The 21,037-nt window shown below is 43.8% G+C and overlaps 1 protein-coding gene and 2 long non-coding RNA genes across 30 annotated transcripts in view; 2 read left to right on the top strand and 1 right to left on the bottom strand.

The window, feature by feature from the left end:
• Positions 1–1,639: 1,639 nt before the first annotated feature.
• LOC135317526 (uncharacterized) lies at positions 1,640–12,251 on the bottom strand. Of its 7 annotated transcripts, none has more exons than XR_010376371.1 (3): positions 12,031–12,251; positions 4,462–4,541; positions 1,640–4,378 (listed from the first exon to the last, which is right to left on the bottom strand). It is a non-coding gene; the product is annotated as an uncharacterized LOC135317526 (long non-coding RNA). The 7 variants fall into 7 exon arrangements; XR_010376368.1 differs by lacking the exon at positions 12,031–12,251 and adding an exon at positions 9,791–11,038; XR_010376362.1 differs by lacking the exon at positions 12,031–12,251 and adding an exon at positions 10,085–11,038.
• LOC135317478 (uncharacterized) lies at positions 6,133–17,861 on the top strand. 14 transcript variants are annotated; one of them, XR_010376351.1, is made up of 5 exons: positions 6,133–6,754; positions 8,612–8,670; positions 9,378–9,598; positions 13,032–13,422; positions 15,490–17,861. It is a non-coding gene; the product is annotated as an uncharacterized LOC135317478 (long non-coding RNA). The 14 variants fall into 14 exon arrangements; XR_010376353.1 differs by lacking the exon at positions 15,490–17,861 and adding an exon at positions 15,146–15,334; XR_010376349.1 differs by lacking the exon at positions 15,490–17,861 and adding an exon at positions 7,106–7,182 and having other exon boundaries at positions 9,526–9,598; positions 13,032–15,334.
• A 2,415-nt stretch (positions 17,862–20,276) lies between these two features.
• GK (glycerol kinase) overlaps positions 20,277–21,037 on the top strand; it is a 48,299-nt gene continuing 47,538 nt past the window's right edge. For 5 of the 9 annotated variants that reach the window (XM_064473725.1, XM_064473715.1, XM_064473734.1 and 2 more), the window contains exon 1: positions 20,277–20,509. In XM_064473725.1, the coding sequence (XP_064329795.1) occupies positions 20,432–20,509 (78 nt within the window). In that variant the 5' untranslated portion in view covers positions 20,277–20,431. The remainder of the gene's footprint in view (positions 20,510–21,037) is intronic. The other 4 variants (XM_064473757.1, XM_064473765.1, XM_064473749.1 and 1 more) reach the window with 1 other exon arrangement.

The raw sequence follows: 21,037 nt of genomic DNA, 5'->3' as shown, positions 1-21,037 counted from the left end.
ATGGCAGGGAGTATATTGTGGTTTCTGTGCATAACCACATATGGGCACATAAACATATAAGCACTGTTATTCATCCTGCAGTGCATGAATCACAAGTGGCCTGTAAAGCATCAGGAGGCAGTGTGCTGGGCGGGCTGCCCTCTTTCCACTGTCAATGTCAGGCCAAAAGCCAAAAACTTTTCTTTTTTTCTGGTTTTTTTTTTTTTTTTTTAACTAGTAGCATGATAACTTGGAACTTGATGGTTTTAAACAAATAAACAAAAACATCTAAATGTCACCTACTTTTTAACACCCGTCTAGCCTCAAATAATAAAAGGATAGAAGGTGGTCCCATATTGTGACTGTTCAATATATAAACGGGTCTTATAAGAAAGATAGGGACAGGCTTTTTAGCAGGGCCTGTAGTGATGTGACAGCGGGTACTGGTTTTAAACTAAAAGGAGGTGGATTCAGACTAGATATAAGGAAGAAATGTTTTACAGTAAGGGTGGGGAAACACTGCCACAGGTTTCCCAGAGAGGTGGCAGATGCCCCATCCCTGGAAACATTCAAGGTCAGGCTGGACGGGGCTCTGAGCAACCTGATCTAGCTGAAGACGTCCCTGCTCACTGCAGGGGGGTTGGAATAGATGTCCTCTAAAGGTCCCTTCCAACCCAAACCATTCTGTGATTCTATGATTCTATTCTATGATTCTATGTACAGATACAGAGATCTATATTTACTGAAATACTTCTACACACTGTAGATACTGCATACAGCTTTCTCTCTGCTGCTGACTGAAATACCTCAGGATATGATGCATTTCAGTCAGCAGCAGGAGGAGCTTGAAACTGCAGTATGCTGGGTAGCGTGCAAAGAGCAACTAGTCTTTAAGCAACTAAGTGTATTCTTCCCCATCTTACCAGCCAGCTCAGATAAAGGGTTTATCAGCACCTATAACCCTGCTGATGTTTCCACCTTCTACATCTTTTTAGGGAGTCTTCTGGGGTCATTTTTAAGCTTTCCAGTATGCAAAGACACCAGTTCTGCTCTTTTCATAGCATTTGTGTTGTGGTAGACCTTGTCCATTTCCTTAAAAGTCTACTTTCAAAGAAGAAATTTAGCAGTGACTAATTTTTTCTGGATTTTTTTGCCAAGATGCATCATTCCTTTTTAAGTACCTAAACTTACAAAATATGTATATATAACCTGAAGTGTTGGTGGTTTCTCCTGGTTTTAGTTTTATTTAATGGTTATCATACATTGAAAACTTTTTAAATGCTTGAAATTAATATAAATCATTTCAGCAAACAATATGAAAAAATCTTTATTATTATGTTTATTTGTAAACCTGAGTGTGCACAGCAAACAGAAGTGATCAAAATTAGTATTTCAGGTGGCAAGTAAATAAAGCAGCCACCCCAAATCCCTGCATTTCAAAGATCTCCTGCAGAATAAAAAGTGCTTGAGCCCCTATCTTAGATCACTTCCTACCACAGAAATCCCGCAGGGATGTTAAAATGCGTTCTTTTCTTCACAAGTCTGAAATGATTACTCACATATGCTCACTTAATTAAGTAACAGCTAATTACATCCTATGTACCAGATAGAAAGGCACATCACTGGAGTCGTGATAAGACTAACCAGTAGGTCTGGCATGAAATATTTTTGCTCCTTGGAAAGTAGTTTCACCTTTTATCAAAGGAGTCGTCTGTACAGATACGGTATCTAGTGCGGAGACTCCAGCAGCCCACAGCACCGGCCTAGGAAGAGGGCAACAGAGCCTGAAGTTGTTTTACCAATGTTGGCAGAGCAGGGTGTCACCTGCCTTTCTCTCCTCGCCTTGGCTTTCTCCCCCCAAGAACCTTCTTCTGTTTTTTCACCTCTGGGTGAGCCTGGATCCCCTTGTCAGCAGGTCTCCAGATTTAATAAGCTCTAAGCCTCAGCAAATCCCAGCTGACAAGAGAAGGAGCTTGTTGTTTCACCTGTCTGCATCCTGAGGACAAGGAAGACTATTCAGCTCTGCAGGACTAGCTCCGTACCATACCAGCAGTTTTCCCCCTGGCTTTCTGTTAGATTCCCACTTGTCTCTGGGATAAGCCAAGATTTTCTGTGTGATTCCAAAGGAGGAACTAGCTAATTATATTATAAAAGTTTCAAATACTGTTTCCAAAGGCAATGAAGACTGGCTGGAACACTGCCTACCTGTATAAAATCCTGCCACATGATGCCCACTCTAACTGCAATGCTTGCATTGAGTCTTTGTTAAAAATAAATCATGCATCATGCTGCTAATGTACCTCTCGGTTCAGTGACAGTCACTAGTGGTGAGGCTTTAAGATGTAAGGCAAAGGCCTTTTAACTGGAAACAGGATTGTGCAATAGATAGGGTTTTTCTCCTGTTGTGGTTTAACCCCAGCCATCAACCAAGCCCCACGCAGCTGCTTGCTCACTCCCCCCTCAGTGGGATGGGGGAGAGAATCAGAAGGGTAAAAGTGAGAAAACTCGTGGGTTGAGATAAAGACAGTTTAACAGGAAAAGCAAAAGCCACGCACACAAGCAAAGCAAAGCCAGGAATTCATTCACTCCTTCCCACGGGCAGGCAGATGTTCAGCCACCTGCAGGACAGCAGGGCTCCATCACGTGTAACGGTTACTTGGGAAGACAAATGCCATCACTCTGAACTCCCCTGCTTCCTTCTTCTTCCCCAGATTTATATGAGCATGACATCATGTGGTGTGGGATATCCCTTTGGTCAGTTGGGGTCAGCTGTCCCAGCTGTGCCCCCTCCCAGCACCTTGTGCACCCCCAGCCTGACCGCTGGTGGGGTGGGGTGAGGGGCAGAAAAGCCCTTAACTCTGTGTAAGCACTGCTCAGCTGTAACGAAAACATCCCTGTGTTATCAACACTGTTTCCAGCACAAATCCAAAACACAGCCCCATACTAGCTACTGTGAAGAAAATTAACTCTAGCCCAGCCCAAACCAGCACATCTCGTTTTTCAGTTTTCTACTATACCTCAGTGTCACGTAATAAAAGTGAAGGCAGTCACGCTCAGGCTACTACGAAGGAATTCCTTTTGACAGTGTATCAAAATACCACAAAAATTGCAGAAACCCGAGAGATATTACAGAGGTCTGGTTACATTAGTTGTGTTGGCACAGGTCTGTAATTCCTGTGCAGAGCCATCCAGTGGTAACTGGCCAAATTTCCTGTATCTTTTTTCTCAAGTACTGGCTTTTATTTTGACTTTGATTTCCACATCCCTTACTTCTTATTCTTACACCTTTCCAGCTACCAACCTCTTCAGCTATCCCAAATTCTCTGTCAGTAACACTCAATTGAAAATTGTGTGTAAATTCAGGCACTGGCTTCAGGAAGTTTCCAGTGGAGATCACTGAGGAAATCTGGAAGCAACAACAGAAAAAGCAGTTGATCCTCTGAGTACTTTTACCAAGATAATAATAGAAAATGCTCCTGCACTTTGATCCGTACAAACCAGATGCCAGCAAACCACTGCCTGTGGTTTTCTTTGGGCTAGGTATTCCTGGTCAACCATGCCATGAACAAACAAAAAAAGGGAAAGCAGCAAATATTACAGGCTGGAATGACCACAGACAAATCATCTGTTCTGTCTGCTAACAAAGAAATGATGCTCATCGCAGTTTGCTGCTGAAGCAGTATCCAGGGGCATGAGAGCTGGCAGAGGGGGATAGAGGGAGGAATGGTGCCATGGACAGCTTTTCAGAAACAGATTTTGCAAGGAAAACTGATAGCAAAAGTCTATTTAGTTACATAAATAAGAGGAAAACAATTTAAGAAAAATGGATCCAGTGTGGTTTCTGAAAACAAATATATTTGTTTTAAGGTGGACCTCAGTGAGTTAATTAAACGAGTATGGTTGATGTGGTGCTTGGAGGATTTACTGAAGATACATACACATATTCAGGAAGACTGGGACAGAAACAATACAAAGGGTGCCAGAGCAGTGGCACAGGCTGCCCAGGGAGGCTGTGGAGTCTCCTTCCCTGGAGACATTCAAACCCCACCTGGACGTGCTCCTGTGCCCCCTGCTGTAGGTGTGCCTGCTCAAGCAGGGGGGTTGGACAAGATGATCTCCAGAGGTCCCTTCCAGCCCCTACCATTCTGTGATTCCGTTTAGGAATAAGGTAGAACATTTTAAAATAAACAATTACAATTATGAGTCACCAATGTGTCCTTGCAGAAAGTGCTGCGTTAGGCAGACCACTGCCAGCAGATTGCGGGAGGTGATCCTTCCCCTGATGAGACACGTCTGGAGTGCTGGGTCCAGTGCTGGGCTCCCCACTAGGAGACACGGACATACAGGAACGAGTCCAGTGCAGGGCCACAAAGGTGATTAAGTGACTGCAGTACCTGACCTACAAGGAAAGGCAGAGAGAGCTGGGACTGCTCAGCCTGGAGAAGACAAGGCTCAGGGGGATTTATTCATGTGCATAAATACCTGATGGGGGAAGTAAAGACAACAGAGGCAGGTTCTTCTCAGTGGTGCCCAGTGACAGGACAAGAGGCAAAAGGCACAAACTGAAACACAAGAAATTTCATGTAAATGGAACACACTTTTTTACTGTGAAGACAGTCCAACACAGGAACAGGTTGCTCAGAGAGGCTGTGAAGTCTCCATCCTTGAAGGTACTCAAAACCCAACTAGACACAGCTCTGAGCAACCTGTTCTCACTGACTCTGCTCTGAGCAGATGTTTGGACCAGGTGATCTTCATAGGTGCCTTCCTGCCTCAGCTGGTCTGTGATTCTAAATAGGAGGGAGGTAGAAAAAGTAGTATTTGGTACAAAAGACAACAAATATTTCTCTGCGAATGTTTGTTGCTACTGCAACATAAAATAACAGTGATGTGTGAAAACAGATCAGTACAATACAATACAAATGTGTGACTGTAAGCACCATGACACAACAGATAAAAGCCGGGTATGAAACTAGACGAAGAGGTAACAACATATCCACAAAGGAGAAAAATGAAGACTAAAGGTAAAAAAAGGGTTTTTGTACTCAAAGCAGCTTTTGGTATTTGACAATTTGGGCTATATTGCGAACGCTGTCAACATCCTCTGTTTCTGAGTGAGATCTGTAAATATGACATGACTAATTCTCTCAACTCGTCAAATCACTTAACAGCAAGCACTAGTTTACATAACACTTTCAGGAAGACAAGACAATTTCGTGGATTTGGTTACACAAAAGGGAAACAAGTTCAAGTGATTTCAGCAACCACTAAGCAAAACTGGAAACTAAGAGAAAGCTAGCCAAATGAGGCAGCCACAGGCCAAGCAACTACATTTCCATAGTAAAAGATATTACTGGAATAAGTTTGAATGCTGGCATCGAGAATCCCAAAAAAGCAGGGAGATTTTTGAAAGTCAACAAGAGGTAGGAAGCTTAGAGTTCAGGACAATTTGGATGACACTGGCTTTTCTTTGTTTCTTTGTTTTAAAAGGGCAATTATGAAACCAGGAAGGGTAGGAATAGCACTTTCTAAACTGAAAAGTTTAACTCCTAAGTCAGTATTAAGGAATGTTTGTATCTTTCTGGGCATTCTAGAAATGTTGAAAACTGTAGGCCTGTGCTGTCAGGCACAGTTCGTTATTTCCTTTTTTTTCTTCTTTAAATTGTTTATCTCTTGTTTTGTGTTAGGTAGTTGGCATCTTTAATGACTTGGAAAAGATATTTATTAGGAAAGAACTGGATAAATCATCAGAAATTAGAGATGTTCAGTATTTGCAGCATTTCTAATCTTTTTGTCTTGTATCACACCAAGCTGCACAAACATCATTACTTACAACAGCGGAATTGTAACTTAAAAATTACAGTGACCCTGCAGACATCTCTATCATCACCAAACTGAGGAGCCATTCATGCTAAGTCATCCGAGGCAAGACAAAATAATAGAAGTATGTAAAATAATCATACACACCCAGATGCTGTGATAAGATAAGGGCGCTTAGCATCGGAGCATAACTCATATTCTGCTATGTATTCACTGTTACAAGTAACTAGGAAATATTTCACAACACGCCTGACTCACCCACGTGTGATACATGATGCAATCGGTGGTCACAGAAATTGGTATTTAGCCTTGTACCAGAGCACAGTACTTTGAACCAGGTATCATTATGTCTAGGCAAGACTCAGGATTGAGGCTGCTTGCTGCCTTTAAAGCAGGTCATTTGCTTATCACTCACAGACTGTGGATTGCAGAGAAAAGTGGTCATATTACAGATGTTGTTCTCTGGTAGCCCTGAGGAGCTCTAGAGTATGACTGCTAAGGTCAACTGTATGAACGAAAGACCTGGACTCTGACGACTATCCTGAAGGGTTGGACTGCTTTTTTAACCAAAGTGTTTGAATCAGCTACATCAGTCTGAAGAAAAGACTGGGAGGGGGCCACCTCTCCATACCTCCCCAATTCCATCCCACTTTTCCACAGACCCCACTGTATCTCTAGCATGGAGCACAAGCTCTCCTGAAGAGCAGATGCTACTTGGTCACTGCCTTGCTGCCTTTCAGCTGTGGCTAATGACAGGACAGAGAAGAGGTAATTGCTTTCCTGCCAAGCAATGTGACCTCTGGGATGAACTGAGCAGGTCTGACCAGCTCTGCATAGTGATTGAGGGGCACTTCCCATCCCATACACAGCTCTTAGAGCAGCCCAGGAAAGAGGAAAAACTACTAACAGCCCAATTCATAACCCTGGCAGCTACAGATTGATCCAACCTGTACTGGTAGGCTATATGAAATAATGGAGGGAAGGGGAGGGGAGGGGAGGGGAGGAGAGGAGAGAAGAATCTGCCTTAAAGTGTCTAAGTTATTCCCTTTGCTCTTCTAAGCAATAAACTGAATTCCTTATGATTAGGAGATTGGACATATCTCTCAAATGGTGAAGCATTTGTTAATGCAATGAACACCAGGCTGAAATGAGGAACGGTGGGTGTCTTTGTAGTGTGCGGGGCAGACCTTTGTCCTGTCCTCTAAAAAAAAAAAAGATTGTTATGAAACCATTTGGGAATTGAGAAGCTCTTTTACCTGCAGACTGGAAGAAATCATCCTTTTACACTTCTGTTTCACTTCTCCAGTCCTCACGCCCACAACCACAGATGATTATTGGATTCTCCTGCTGCAGGTGACATGGCTCATGTTTAAAGGCACAAAAGTAAGAGGAAGAGTTTGGGCCTCTTGAGATTTGCATTAGTGAGATAAGACATATTTTATAAGTTTTGCTAAGAAATGGACACTCCACCCTTGAACCGCTTCTTTGGGAGAGCACATTCCAGTTCCTTGTTCTTTGCCTCCTGAGGTAAATGAACTGAGCGCTGCTCATAAAATTGCAGAATGAACTTTCCCATGACCAGTGAAATTTGTTATAAACAAGATAGTCTCTGAATTCGAGTCAAAAAAAGAGAAGCAGAGTGACTGTGTAACAAATACAGTACTCACACACCAGCCGCTCTATATGCAGAAGGACACAACACATTCAGGGAAAATAGCTTCTCACCTTTCTTCCACAACAACCTCTTCTTCAGTGAGTGTCTGTGTATCAGATTTCTTTGGGAGGCTGGCTATTTAAAGTTTACCTGATGAGGGCTTTTTGCACAGCCAAAAGATAGTGTGCAGGGTGTTTCTTTCAAGAGATATTTTCTCTATAATGGTATAAATCTAACCTTCAATTTTTATGGGACTGGCCTGGAGAATAAAGCTAATATTCAGGGCTAAAAATAACTTATCAGAGTTAATCCATTTTGATGAAAAAAAAAAAATCTCCTTTATTTGCCAAAACGTATAGCTCTGAACTGACTTTAAAGCATCTGAAATGTTCAGTGCGTAATTCTGTTACGGAGTTCTTAAATCCTTCCTCTCCTGCCCAGCAAGGTGTCATGAGAAACGTGCTTTGTTAGCTGGGATCACCTGTTTCACATACGCTGTCTCAGTTGTAAAAATGATAAAAAATAAAACCTTCTGCTGACCAGTATAAGGGAAACATAGCATTTCAGCCACAGAACAGCTCTCTGTTTTATATCAGGCTTCTAATTACTACAAAATTTTAAAGAGGAAGAGGGAAAAAGAAAATAAGAATCAGTCCTTGCAGGAGAAGGTACAAAAAAAAAATCCTTGTATTTGGATGTTGTGTCCTCTGGGAACTTAAGGAATAGCATAACAATCTCTAGAGGAAAAAAAAAAAGTGGTTTTTTTAATCTTAGAAGAGGGTAATGAGGTAACCTTCTGAGTTCCCTCCAAATCTAAATTATTCTATTAATATTAAAGGCACTAAACTCTCAGAAAACCACTTACTACTTTATGCCATTTAATGTATGTTGCGGTAGTATTTTAATATACTATCTGGAAGTATTATATTATTACACAAAACTTTATATATACTTATATTACATTTATATAAGAAGACATTTACTAAATCATACAGATTCTATAAATATTTAATAATTATAATTATTTAGTGTTAATAACATTTCTTTTCAAAGTTCATGTTATGCTTTAAAATATTGTTGTGAATTAATTAGAACTGCACTTCCTTATATTTCAAATGCTTCTGCAATTTCTCATAGCCTCTGTCCTCTTTTGTTTAGCAGATTCACATGCTCCACCATTAATCATCTGAGAACTTTGTACAAAATACACCATGGAAGTAGGTTTTTCTGTTTACTTTCTGTTTATCTTGTTTACAGAAGTACAGCAAACAAAGATAGTAAGCAAAGATATCCAAGAGAAATTTATTTTGATGTTAAAATTCTAATCTAGTTTCTTTCTTAAGTAAGCGGTGACAAACAAAACAAAGCAAACAAACACACACACACATATCAAGCACATTTTAGGTGGCACGCACAGGAGAAATGCACATCTTTCCTTCTTAAATTCACTGCAAAATCTTCCTTTGACTGCAGGGGGAGCAAGAATTTTCCTAAAGTATTTTTGAAACATTGAGCTGTGCTGTACTCACTGTGCAGTGCCTTGGGCGTTAGCCAGATGACTATTTCTGCATAGAACAGAAAGAAAATCTACATCTATAGCATATGAAATCAGACTGAGCAGAGTGTTGCCTCAGGCTAACTCCCCGTCTCAAACAATATGGTAGAAATTAACGCATAAAAGAGGCTAAAGTTAGCAATTAAATTTCTTTGTATTATTATACCAAAATTATAATCTCCTACAGAATGAACAGTCAGCTATGAATTTATCTCTAGAATAATAGGAACCTTATAATGTCGTTAGAAAGGTAATTTTTCTACTTCTGCAATAAGTAGATTAATTTTACCACCGCTACACTGGTGTTCATGATCTGAATGTCTAGCCTTATGATTCTATCTATGCCCCTATTATCTTTTGTCCTAACAGCCTCAATAAGGAGTACATACAGACAAATCACTCCTTTGTAGTCATTAGAATGTTATTAAATTGCGTAGAAGAATCAAGTGACCTGCCAGGAGTTAATGTACTCATAGGGATGACTCATACAAGGCAGCTGGAGCCGTTTCCACCCTAGGTCTCAACTCTGCCCCTAAGGACCTTCTGCTCCTGCAAGAAGAGCATTGCAACCTGGAGAGAACAAAATGCCCGTGAGTAAGCTGTTCTGATAACGGACCGAAGGCATCACTGGAATCAGACAGAAGTTAATAACAAGTAGCTGCAATATGAATATATAAGTACATTCTGTTAGTGAAACCCTGCTGGGTAGGCTGAAATATCAAAGGCCATGGAATATGGGGCAGTAACATGACTACAGTCTGCTGCAGTTATCAGGAACTTACGTCGGGAAACATGAGCGGGAAACTAAGTTTTGAGGTATATTAAAGAAAAAACAGGAACCTGCTGTTGGAAAAACATTCAGCCACTGTATAAGATTCACATCATCTGACCACGTACAGAACTGCATAACAACCTACTGAAACAGCCATCACCAATAGCATAGGTGGAGCCATCTTTACGTTGCATATACATGTCTGTAACAAACACCTCCTGTTGCACAACCGCCTGTGCTTCAGAATCCAGTATGCAAATCTGACTGCTCTGGTTGCCTGCAACACTACATATTTAAGTGTTACCTTACAGTGTGCCTCTGGTCCAGCGCCCTGCCCTCCAGGCTTGGATGTAATCCAGGTAGCTCTGACAGAAGTGGGTATTAACACTCGCATTACCCTGGGTTTCCTGGACTGCAGCAGGCTGGTTCCTGTGCTAGGTCAGGACTGTGTGGTGAGCAGTTCATCCTCCCCTTCCAGGTGGCGGGCAAGAATAGCTGAAACGGCCACTGTTTCAGACAAGCAATTTTCTTCTTTTTGCGTGTCATGCTCCTCCACCATTGCACCAGGAAAGTGCAGTCTTCAGATTAGCTCTCCTAAGTAATGCTTAAGATATGTAGACTCCGCAGATGCTCAGAAAGCACACAATAAATTATCAAAATGTCAAATGCAGCCTTTGAAGTTGAGTCCACACATCCACTTTCTCTTTGGGTGACTGGGCTTTTTGCCCTAATGATATCTACTAGATATGTTTCAACTTTCTGATGCTCTCCTCAGGATATTCTACAGGGTTTTTTTACCTCACAATCTGTTATTTTCTGCTGCTGAAGAGCACTTCTGTCTTGGGCAGCTTCACTGAGATGTTCATTGATAGCTAGGTTAGCTTCCTTCCTGTCTTTTTCTTGTAGTTTTTCTTAGTTAATTCATCTGAGAGTTTCTTCTCTCTCTAGAGGTGGGTTGTTGTTGTTTTCTCCCATATGCGTAGCTTTGGGGTTCTGCTTTGGCAATCCTAGAAAGAAAAATATGCACTACCTTCCAAATTAATTTCAAATCCTGAACTGGGTTTGAATTGAATAATTCCCAATCCAACACAGCAAGGCATCTTTTATGAGGCTTAAAAATGTTGGTGTTCATTCTGGTGTCTCCACTGAGCTATATTTGCCAGCTTACACAGCAAATTACTTTTCTGACTTGGGAAGAAACTTGTGTATTATACGTGTTTTCTGTCTCTATTCCTCTGAACCTAGAACACACCAAAATAGAGAGCACAAGCTTCAGGAAGAGCTCCTGCTGATGTGTGCCATCACATCAGTGTCAGACCTTGCCATCAGAAAAGATCTGTTACTCTGGATCAGTCCTTTCGTATCCTGGTCAAACTGAGACCTCCCTCCTCAACTGACATCTCCTTCCACAACTTCTCCCAATTCTTGACTGTTGACTGAACATGTCTAAGGAGCTTAATATCCGGTTGCCAGTTCAGGAGGTTCTAGGCTTGGCTTCAAAGCCCTTTGCCAATAAGGGCAAGACCTTGAAGGAGAAATAAAAGAAGAAAAGAAGGTCTAATGCATGGCTTGAGTGAGCCCCCAGAACTGTGGAAAGGAAAGGGGAAAGGGAAAGGGGAGGGGGAAGGGGAAGGGGAAGGGGAAGGGGAAGGGGAAGGGGAAGGGGAAGGGAAGGGAAGGGAAGGGAAGGGAAGGGAAGGGAAGGGAAGGGAAGGGAAGGGAAGGGAAGGGAAGGGAAGGGAAGGGAAGGGAAGGGAAGGGAAGGGAAGGGAAGGGAAGGGAAGGGAAGGGAAGGGAAGGGAAGGGAAGGGAAGGGAAGGGAAGGGAAGGGAAGGGAAGGGAAGGGAAGGGAAGGGAAGGGAAGGGAAGGGAAGGGAAGGGAAGGAGGAAGATGAAAAGAGACAAGACAAGATGAGACAAGATGAAAGAAAAGACAGAAGTGCGGATCAGTCCTGGATTCCATGAAGCCCAGAATTCTTCTGGACTTCTAAATACTGCTTTTTTTAATGGAAATAGCTCATTTCTCTCCAATACCAGTTAAAAAGGATTTCTCACCCTACATACAGAACATCTAGATTCACAACATAAATTCAGGGTATTTTCATAATCTCTTGCGGAAGGTATTTCCAAATGTTACAGTATTACTGGAGGAGTCAGCAACACTGAACAAAGTTTATAGGACAATATCCAACACCCAATCTCTCCAGAATGTCTTCACCTATAAATCAGGCCCCACTGGACTCTTCTTACCTACTCAGTGATCTTCCGCAGAAGTAGAGGACTGTAAATATCAAGCCCTTGCTGGGACTACAGAGTTTTTGTTGCAACACCCACCCTCTTCTTTTGTTTAGGCAAATAGATAGAAAACTCAAAAATACATAAAAAGATTAGAGCCATAAAAACAGGGAAAAAGTTTTAATCTGGCAGCAACTCTTAAGTCTGGGTTATCCAATTACCATATCAAGCGTTGCTCCCAGGTCTTCATTCCTGTACTTTGAACCGTCCAGGTAGGTTATATATCTGTTTAACTATTAACCTAGTAGCAGTTTCTACCCATTCTTCAGCTGTTAAAAACTGATGCAAAAGTTAAAAACTGAAGCAAAGGCTTGTCCCATGCTCCTCTTCTGGCAAGAAATCCCTTGACGCTGTGAAATCTGAGGTAGGGATTTGCATTACTTCTGAGTCCTTGAAGGCCTGGGCATGGAAGTAACCATCGTAGTTAGCAGCAGTTCCACTTGTGATGTAGGTGACATTGAGGTACTTAGAGAAGATCATCCCAACAAGCCCATTTTTCTGATGGGGTATCCCTTCACATACCTGTCATGCTTCTGTGTAAGAATGTAGCCAAATTTAGTAGCAGATTAACTGAAATTGTATGCTTTCCTAGCGCTCCAGTCTCTAAAATGGAAGAATCACTGTACTCCTTGAATGTCCATGGGAATCTGCCTTTTTGTATTTCAAAACTTTCAGATGCTCTCCAATATCATTCACCCTATTGCTAACACCCAGCCCCACAGAGGTATTTTTGATTAGGGTATTTAGAGCAAAGCTGACATCAGTGAATGTCTATCTTGGAATGATCTCGGCACTGTCTCCATCTTCAAAATCTGTAGGATGGCCCCCTATAGCTTCTTTATTAAACCAATATAGACTATGAAGCACCACACAACTGCTAAAGCATTTGGAAACGGTGCAGATAGTGGCAGCAGTCCTGAGGTCATTGTTTGCTCAAAGCACTTTTATTGTTTCAGATTCTGCTCAGAGACATGTCACACAGAAACTGGCATGCAGTACTTCCGAAGGAAAGAAAAGAGGTTGTTTGGCTGCAGCTTAAGTTTCTTGAGAACTGTAAGCCACAAGTACACCAGCTTCATGCTCTCCCCTGTGTCAATTTCATATTCCAACTTGTCTCTAGATTACAAATGGAGAGGAACTGAAAGCATGTGGCCGATGTCTACCTACAGACTTGTCATGGAGTTAAAGGGAACAGAGCTGGAGCACGGCTACAGGTACCCAGTACTGAGTGTTCGTTGCACTTACCCTCAGAAAAAGTCACAGAACCACAGAATCATGTATGCTGGAAGGAACCTCTGGAGGCCAACTGGTCCCACCTTCTCTTCAAAGCAGGCCCAGTTAGAGCAGGTTGGTTGGGCCTTGCCCATCTGCATTTTAAGTACCCTGAAGGATGGAGATTTTACAGCCTCTCTGGGCATCTGCTCCAGTGTTTGACAACTCTGACTGTCAGGGAAGGAAGCTAAAAAACAAAAAAAAAAGTGGCTTATTTCTAACCATTCCTTGCATTTAAACAGAATTACATGTGTTCCGACTAGTGTCTCTTCTCTCCTGTCCTGTCACCATGCACCTCTGAGAAGGGACTGGGCCCATCTCGTCTATATCCTCCCACTAGGTAGCTACAGGCAGCAGTAAGATGTCCCCTAGGGCTTCTCTTCTTACAGCTGAGCAAACACGGCTCTCTCAGGCAGTCTTCGTACATTATCTACCAGTCCCCAAGAACTCCAACTGCTGATAACTAACATCATTCTGCCTTAGGATAGAATCAGAGCATAAAGAATCTCCAGAAGACCTCTGTATAGCTGAGCTTTCCCATCAGTTTTATGAGAGATATGCTAGTTTTGTGATGTAAAATTAAAAACAGCAATGTATTAAAGTTATTCTTAAAAACAGACAGTATATAGTTCAGTCTTCATGACAATAGTGTAGCCATTAATATCTCCAGAATTTCCCAACAGATAACTAACGTTTGATTTGATGATAAGGAGGATGAAGGTCCGTTAGCAGCTGAGGCAATCTAAGATGTTGCAGTTGCTGGATATTTTGTGCTGTCCCTAGTCTCCTCCACACTGCCTCTGACTTATTCTTAACCTTTCCCATGCTCCTAGCTGTGGAAAGCTCTGCTTTTGCACCAGCTCTGGCACTCATTACCGTAAGTGATTCAATTCAGCTTCTTGGCGGAAAACAATCTGCTTTTATTTTGTCTGGGTATGTTTTCTGCTATATTAATGAGCTCAGACAACTCAAGAAGGGTTGCAACAAAACCAGACCCATTGCACAACAAGCAGAAACTGTGCACAGCCAGTGTCAGGATGGCAGTGGTAAAACCAACGTCTTTTAGGACCTAGGTGTGGCTAGATCAAGTTACCCTGTGGAATCCTGCCTCTGCTGGTTATTATTAGATAATTCAGTCCTGTGCTCTCTGAGGTCAGCCGGAATGCAGTTACTGATTCCTGAGAAAGGCAGTGGCTAAGGAATGCAGTGCCTTCGGACCTGAGGGAAAGCTGCCCTTTACCTCTGCTCTGCTAAGGAATTGCTCCAGGACCACCTGCCAGTAATTTAGCTGCTCTGAGCCTTTCTCCACGTCTGTAAAAAAATGCTAGAAGCATTACACTTCCACAAGAGGTTTTGTAGAGATAATACATCAAAATCTTTTGAAGTTCATAGACAAAGAAAAGTAAGGATCCTGGGGCCATCTCATTACCTAGAGTAAATGATTTGACCACAATATAACGATCAGTGCTAAATTCTCAGTGCCCTTTCTGAGGATGCTGCCCAGCAATTCAGTGTGCAATAACCAACCGAAACAAAAAAGTGCAAAAAAGATACGTGTGAAAAGACACCCTGTTTGAGCAGTAGTTGCCTTGCCTCTGCTAACTTGAAAGCAAAAGTAAAGAACAGAATGCGGCTATGAGAACTGGTCATAGCATCTGTTTCTGGACCATGAACTAGATTAATTAATTTGACACATATAATTAAAAAAAAAACACAACACAAAAAAAAGCTAGCAAAATACAGCTGCTACGAAACCAGTAGAAAACTAACCCAGTTTTAACGCTTCCCTTCATTGCAGTGTGTGTTCTCCTTCAGGAGTATATTTTGCAGTGAGTTGCCACATTTCTGTATGGAAGATATAAGACCAAGTATCTCAGAGTTATGGATTTTGAAGCACAGAGTATCCACTGTATCACTAATGAATACTTCTGTTTCTCTGTATTATCCTTTTTAATTCCCAAGAATGCTTATTTTTATCTATACAAAATTCTTGGGTGGTTTTTTTTCTGATTTTCTCATTTTGATTTGAGTAATATTATGCATGTAAAGTTATTGGCTTAGTAGCTACTTTTCAAAGTGCTTACTATTAGTTGCCTTTAAAATGTGAATTTATTTAATCTAAGTTTTATTTTTGTCCACCAGAAAGACAGCAACTGCATCAACAACTGCACAGGATTTGAACAGTGTGAAAGTGATTCTAAATATAAAATGTAATTCAGGGAAAAATATTGTCTAATATCAGGTCAGAAGTAAAACACACCCTGCGAGACATTTCATTGCATCACTGCAGTCATGGCTTCACAATAAAACTGTTCTTGCCAAATGGTGACAGAGTACTGTATGTGGACACCTTCCAAAACAAACCGAGGAGACAGAACGTAGAGTTGTTCATTCTAATCTCCTTCCTCCAAATCTATGAAAAGGTTCCCTGCACACAGGTGCTGCAGGCGACCTATCTAAGGGAATTGGCAGCACAGGCCACGATCTGTTTGTTTGCTCCCTGAGCCAGTGAGAGGGACTGAATTTATCCACGTGTGCAAGCATATGCACTCTCACACAGAACTGCTCGTCTTCCCAGTAGGCAAAAGGGTGTAAGAGACAGCGTGACTCGTTATCCTGGCACACTGTATGCTTTATACCTACACCTGTTCCAGGCTAGTTCAAAACACTTGCCTTCAGCTCCTCCTGGGGGACCACAAAGATTGGATATTAGGAAACATTTCTTTACTGAAAGAGGGGTCAGGCACTGGAACAGGCTGCCCAGAGAGGTGGTAGAGTCATCATCCCTGGGAGTGTTCAAAAAAATGTGTAGACGTGGCACTTCAGGGCATGGTTTAGGAGGCATGGTGGTGTTGGGTTGACAGTTGAACTTGATGATCTTAAAGGTCTTTTCCAACATTAATGATTCCACGATTCTATGATTCAGCCACCAGTAAGGAAGCGCAGGATTTGACTGCCAAGCCCTCTCTGTCACTAAGAGGCAGAAAGAAAAGACGTGCATGTCTGGCATCCACTCTTCAATTCACACTCTGTCACATGCTTGGAGTAGCCTGACACAGTCACATTTTGTCCTTAACTGTAGGTCAATAAATAAGGACCAGCCAAAAAGAGTAGAATTTAATTGCCGACGTCCTGCCATTCTGCTGCGATGGAAAAAATAAAGAAAACAAACCAAACCCAAAAAACTCAAACCAAAAGCAAACAACTGGGTTTATTTGCTATTGAAAATAGTTCTTTAGGAACCAAATTATGTTGTTTCTGAAAAATGCATTGTAAATATTTATGTGCTTATTGAATGTGTTTCAAATGTGTTCACTACCTTAAAATATCAAAAATACCAGTGGGGCTATATTCAGAGGTGGAAAAAATTTCCATTTGAGTTCAGTCTGCAGAGCAAGAGGTCAAAAAACTGCATGTGTGTAGGGTCCCGACCCTGGGACTGGACTAATGTTGGGGGTCTGCTGAAGAGGGGAGCACCATGATGAGGCTGAGGTGAGGGACAGAACTAGGTGAAGACTTGGTGGTCGCTCCTTGCTTAGCCCACGGCCGCAACTGTGCAGACTCCAATTACAGGCCTCAGCTACTCCCTACACTGCTTATCAGCTGCCAGAATATTAGGCCTAAACTTATGTCAAGAGCCTAGACAGTTTCTAACAGAACACCCTGGGGGAAGTATTTAAACCAAATCAAGAAGCCGTCACCCACTCGCAACTAAATACTCATCACAAGCACAACTTGTGGTTGAGGGTTTAGTTGTGTGGCTCCTTTAAATTATAGAAGAGCGAACATTTTCACTGACCCATGAGGCCTTCCTCCCTCCTCGTCTCTCATTTATCTACCCAAACAGCCCAGGTTCAGCTCCACGAGTTGTAGTGGGGTGTGCTGCGGTGATTAAGACTCTGGGTACAAAGATATGTGGGGACTAGGGGCTCACACCAGCTATAAAATCGGAGCATGGGAGTAACTTGGTGGAGCTCCCTCTCATCTGATCCGAGACCCCCATCACCTTTGACCTTGCCGCGGACTACTTGAACATTGAACCAGTCATATTCCCTTTCCCCCAATCTCACATATCTTGCTCTAGCAATTTCTATCTTACTATGTATTGGGCTTACTATATAGGTTAAAATAACTTGCTTAAGGACAGTGGAAAATGTAATAAAATCATGGTGTATGTTAACTGCTTGGCATCTCATCAGTGAAGCACGTTAACAGACAAAATCTGTCTCACTGTGGATAACAATCCGGGAACAGAGAATGACAATGTGGAACAAGAGCACCATTTACAGGAATCCGCATTGCACAGGTGTTTGAAAACAAGCACCATCTTTCTAATTGTAATATTTGGGGGAACCGAATTCAACTTTGTTGTAATTAAGTTTTCCAAAATCAGTGGGAGCCTCCATTATTTCTGCCAGGCTTGAGAATGTTTTAGAAAGTATATCTAACCTCCAAAATCTCTCCGTCATGAGTAATAAATACATACAAGGCTCCAAACTAGCTCTTGCTAGGTATGAGCTTAATTTCCCCCCCCCCTCCATTTTGTACATTCTCCAGTAGGGGAACAGAATAGCTAACAACTTCAGCTGCATTGTGTAGACTTGCCTCGGTGAGATCTGAGCCAGAAGCAGAAGAAATTAGTCCACACAGATATCCATACTCCTTCATTTAAAGGAAGCTAACCCCTCTAAAACTACCTCGGCACTGTGCGGCCTCACACCATCTTACCACGGAGGTATGGCCACAGCTCCACCCTTTCTTCCCCTGCAGGCAGCTTCCTTGGGACAGTGCCCACTATCTGTACCAGTAACTCTGCCAATAGTAATGCTCAGGTATTGTATAATAAATACCACAGGAAAAAAAATGTTCTCTTCAAACACTGAATAGAAATGTAAACGAAGGGAGAGTGCGCTGTTGAATGAGCTAGGAAGAATAAGCTGTTCTCGATGATGACTTTATATTTTCTAGTTTCTGACAAAATTCTTCCCCCTTCTGTCTCTCTTGCTTGCCTGTTGGCTGCAGGTTAAAGGAATGGCACAGTTTATCATTGCAACCCCTCTTGTTCCTGGTCTGTGAAAATGCACAGGCACTGATAAACAATACCCAAGAAAATGGTAGACCTGCACGTCCTAGAAAATTTCTGTAACCCAGTGTTCTTTGTAAATTTTACATAGGTACAGTAGTATTTCATGTTTTACAAAAATATATCAGTCATGATATTGCTTCCTCCCTTTTTGGATCCTGACACTTCAATCTTTGCTGAAAATAGTAATGTCTTATCTTGAGTTAAATAAGTTCAAAACACGATACAGCAGTTTTTAGAAGAAACAAAAGAAATAACAAAAAACCCACACTTTTCATTAATTTATTATACTAATAAATTCAGACTTAGCTAAGATCCCATGAGGTTATTTCCTTGAAATATTCATCAGCATGGAGATGCTGTATTCCTGCATAAACTTTTCAAGTCAACTGTGGTTGTTGCTCGTGGCTTTAGAGTAGAAGCTGCCTGCAGCCTACGCTGTGACAACTGAAGGATGTAGAGGGGAGGGTCGCTTGCAAAGCTGGCAGGGATCGTTATGACGTGCTGTGGATCCTTCTCTATGGGTTGCAGCGTGTCCCCCCACATATTGATCTCTGAACTACAGCTTACTTTTTTAAGAAAAAAATACTAGTCTTGATTATAGCATTTTAGAATAATAGAGAATCCTTCATAATATTTGGTAAGTGGTTCCAGTGTTTCATTATGCTCACTCTTGAAAATATGGATCTTATTACTAAAACTGTATGTCTCATTTCAGATTTTGTAATTGTGGGCTGCAATTAAATCCCTTGCTAACTATTACACATTAGCAGACAGCGCTATTCACATCCCAACCAAGGCTCCTAGATGCTAGCTGAAGTACCAACAGTCAAAGAAGGGTATGTTGGAAGTGTTGGGCAAGATGTCATGCTAAACATTACTGAGCAACAGCAATCAGATTTTGCCTATCGGGCAGCAATGTCGACAAACCACGAGTTTGGACAACTACCACTAATGGGGAGTTACAACAAAGACAAATCTATCTAGCGGTGTCCGTGGGGGCTGACTTACTAGCAACATGTGTCACTAAATAACTTCTCATGGGCGTTAGTCAGCTTTATTAGCTTTTGCAATTCTATCACATCTTGCAACACCAGCAGTTTCTCTTGAAGCACTAGCTACCAACATGGAGCAAGGAAGATCAAGATCCTATTTTGGGATCATTAATGAATATTTCTGCTTCACACTGAGCAAGCTTTGAAAGATGAAACAAGCCCCTTTGGGGCTGCTAACGTTTTCCAGCCAATGCCATGGCGATGGTGACTCGGTTCAGAACACCTCCTCGCCAATACTCGCTCTGAGCACAAAATTTCCATCGGACATCTCGGTTTGGCAGCTCCCGAGCGCTCACCCTCTGCGGCTGGATCCCGCCTCGGAGCGGCAGCGCCGCCGGGGAAGCCGCCCGGGCTCGCGAGGGGTTTCTCTCCGCTATCCCCGATGACAAGCGAAACAGGTTTCCTCCCGGGGAACGCCGCCGCCGCCGCCGGACACCAACGAGCGGGTCCCTGGAACCTCGTCCGGCAGGCTCACCGGGAAGCCTCGCACAGCCCTCCGAAGCCCCTCACCAAGCGACACGGGCTTCCCTCAGGGATCACCTCAGGTTTCCCGCGCCTCGCCCCCGGCCAACAGCTCCCCTCACGGCAACGGCTCTCGGGGACAGGGTGGGATGACGGGGACAGGGTGGGATGACGGGGGCGGGGTGGGACCCCGAGCGCGCGCCGCCCGTCATGTGACCTTCCCCCGGTTACCCCAACCCCGGCGCACTTCCTGCGCCTCGCGACCCCGCCCCGCCGCCCCGCCCCCCCCCGCCCTGAGTGCTGGTTGGCTGCGGGCTGACAATGCGCGCGGCAGCGCCCCCCGCCCCGCCCCGCCGGCGGCATCAGCCCGGCAGCCACGCGCCGCCGGCAGCGAGCTGCCAGGGTGGACTCGGTGCGGCCGTTATCTGCTGAGGGAGAGACCGACCGCTGAGGGGACCCAGCAACGCGCAGCGCAGCGGGGCTCATGGCCGCGTCGGACCGGATGGTGCTGGGGCCGCTGGTGGGCTCCATCGATCAGGGCACCAGCTCCACTCGCTTCCTGGTGAGCGCGTCCCCGGGCGCTGAGGCGGGCGGAGCGGGCGGCGGCCCCGCGCCCGGAGGGAGCCGCTTCTTCTGCTCCTTACCTCGTCGCCGGCCTCCGCTTCGCCCTTGGAGGGTGGGGGAGCGGGCCGCGCAGGCCCGCGCTGCTGCTGCCTCAGCTCCGGTCTCCCGCCCGGGACTGGCACCTCTCTACCCTCCGGCGGGTCCGGGCTGCCGCGCCGCGGGGGGAAGCGGACGCCGGTGGAGGCGGGGGCGGCGGAGCTGGCGGCCGGCGGTGTCCCCCGCCGGTCGGACCCTCCCGCCGCCCTGGCGGGCGAGCAGTGCTGCCCGCCCCGCGGGGAACGAGCCGGGCCGCCAGTAGTGCCCTCTCGGCCCCGGAGCAAGCCGGAGGCCAGCATTTCGGGCTGGTGTTTGAGGGGGCTGCAAAATCCCACTGCTTCGAGCTGTTTTCGTTTTAAATCTGTTGAGTATCTCGCCCTGAATGAAGTCACATGGGCAAGGTGCTCGGGCGCCGGAGAAGTAGATCCGT

The sequence above is a fragment of the Phalacrocorax carbo genome, chromosome 1 (assembly GCF_963921805.1).
Source record: "Phalacrocorax carbo chromosome 1, bPhaCar2.1, whole genome shotgun sequence".
NCBI lineage: Eukaryota > Metazoa > Chordata > Aves > Suliformes > Phalacrocoracidae > Phalacrocorax > Phalacrocorax carbo.
Note: the sequence above shows the minus strand (reverse complement) of the source record. Positions and strands in the feature narration are given on the sequence as shown.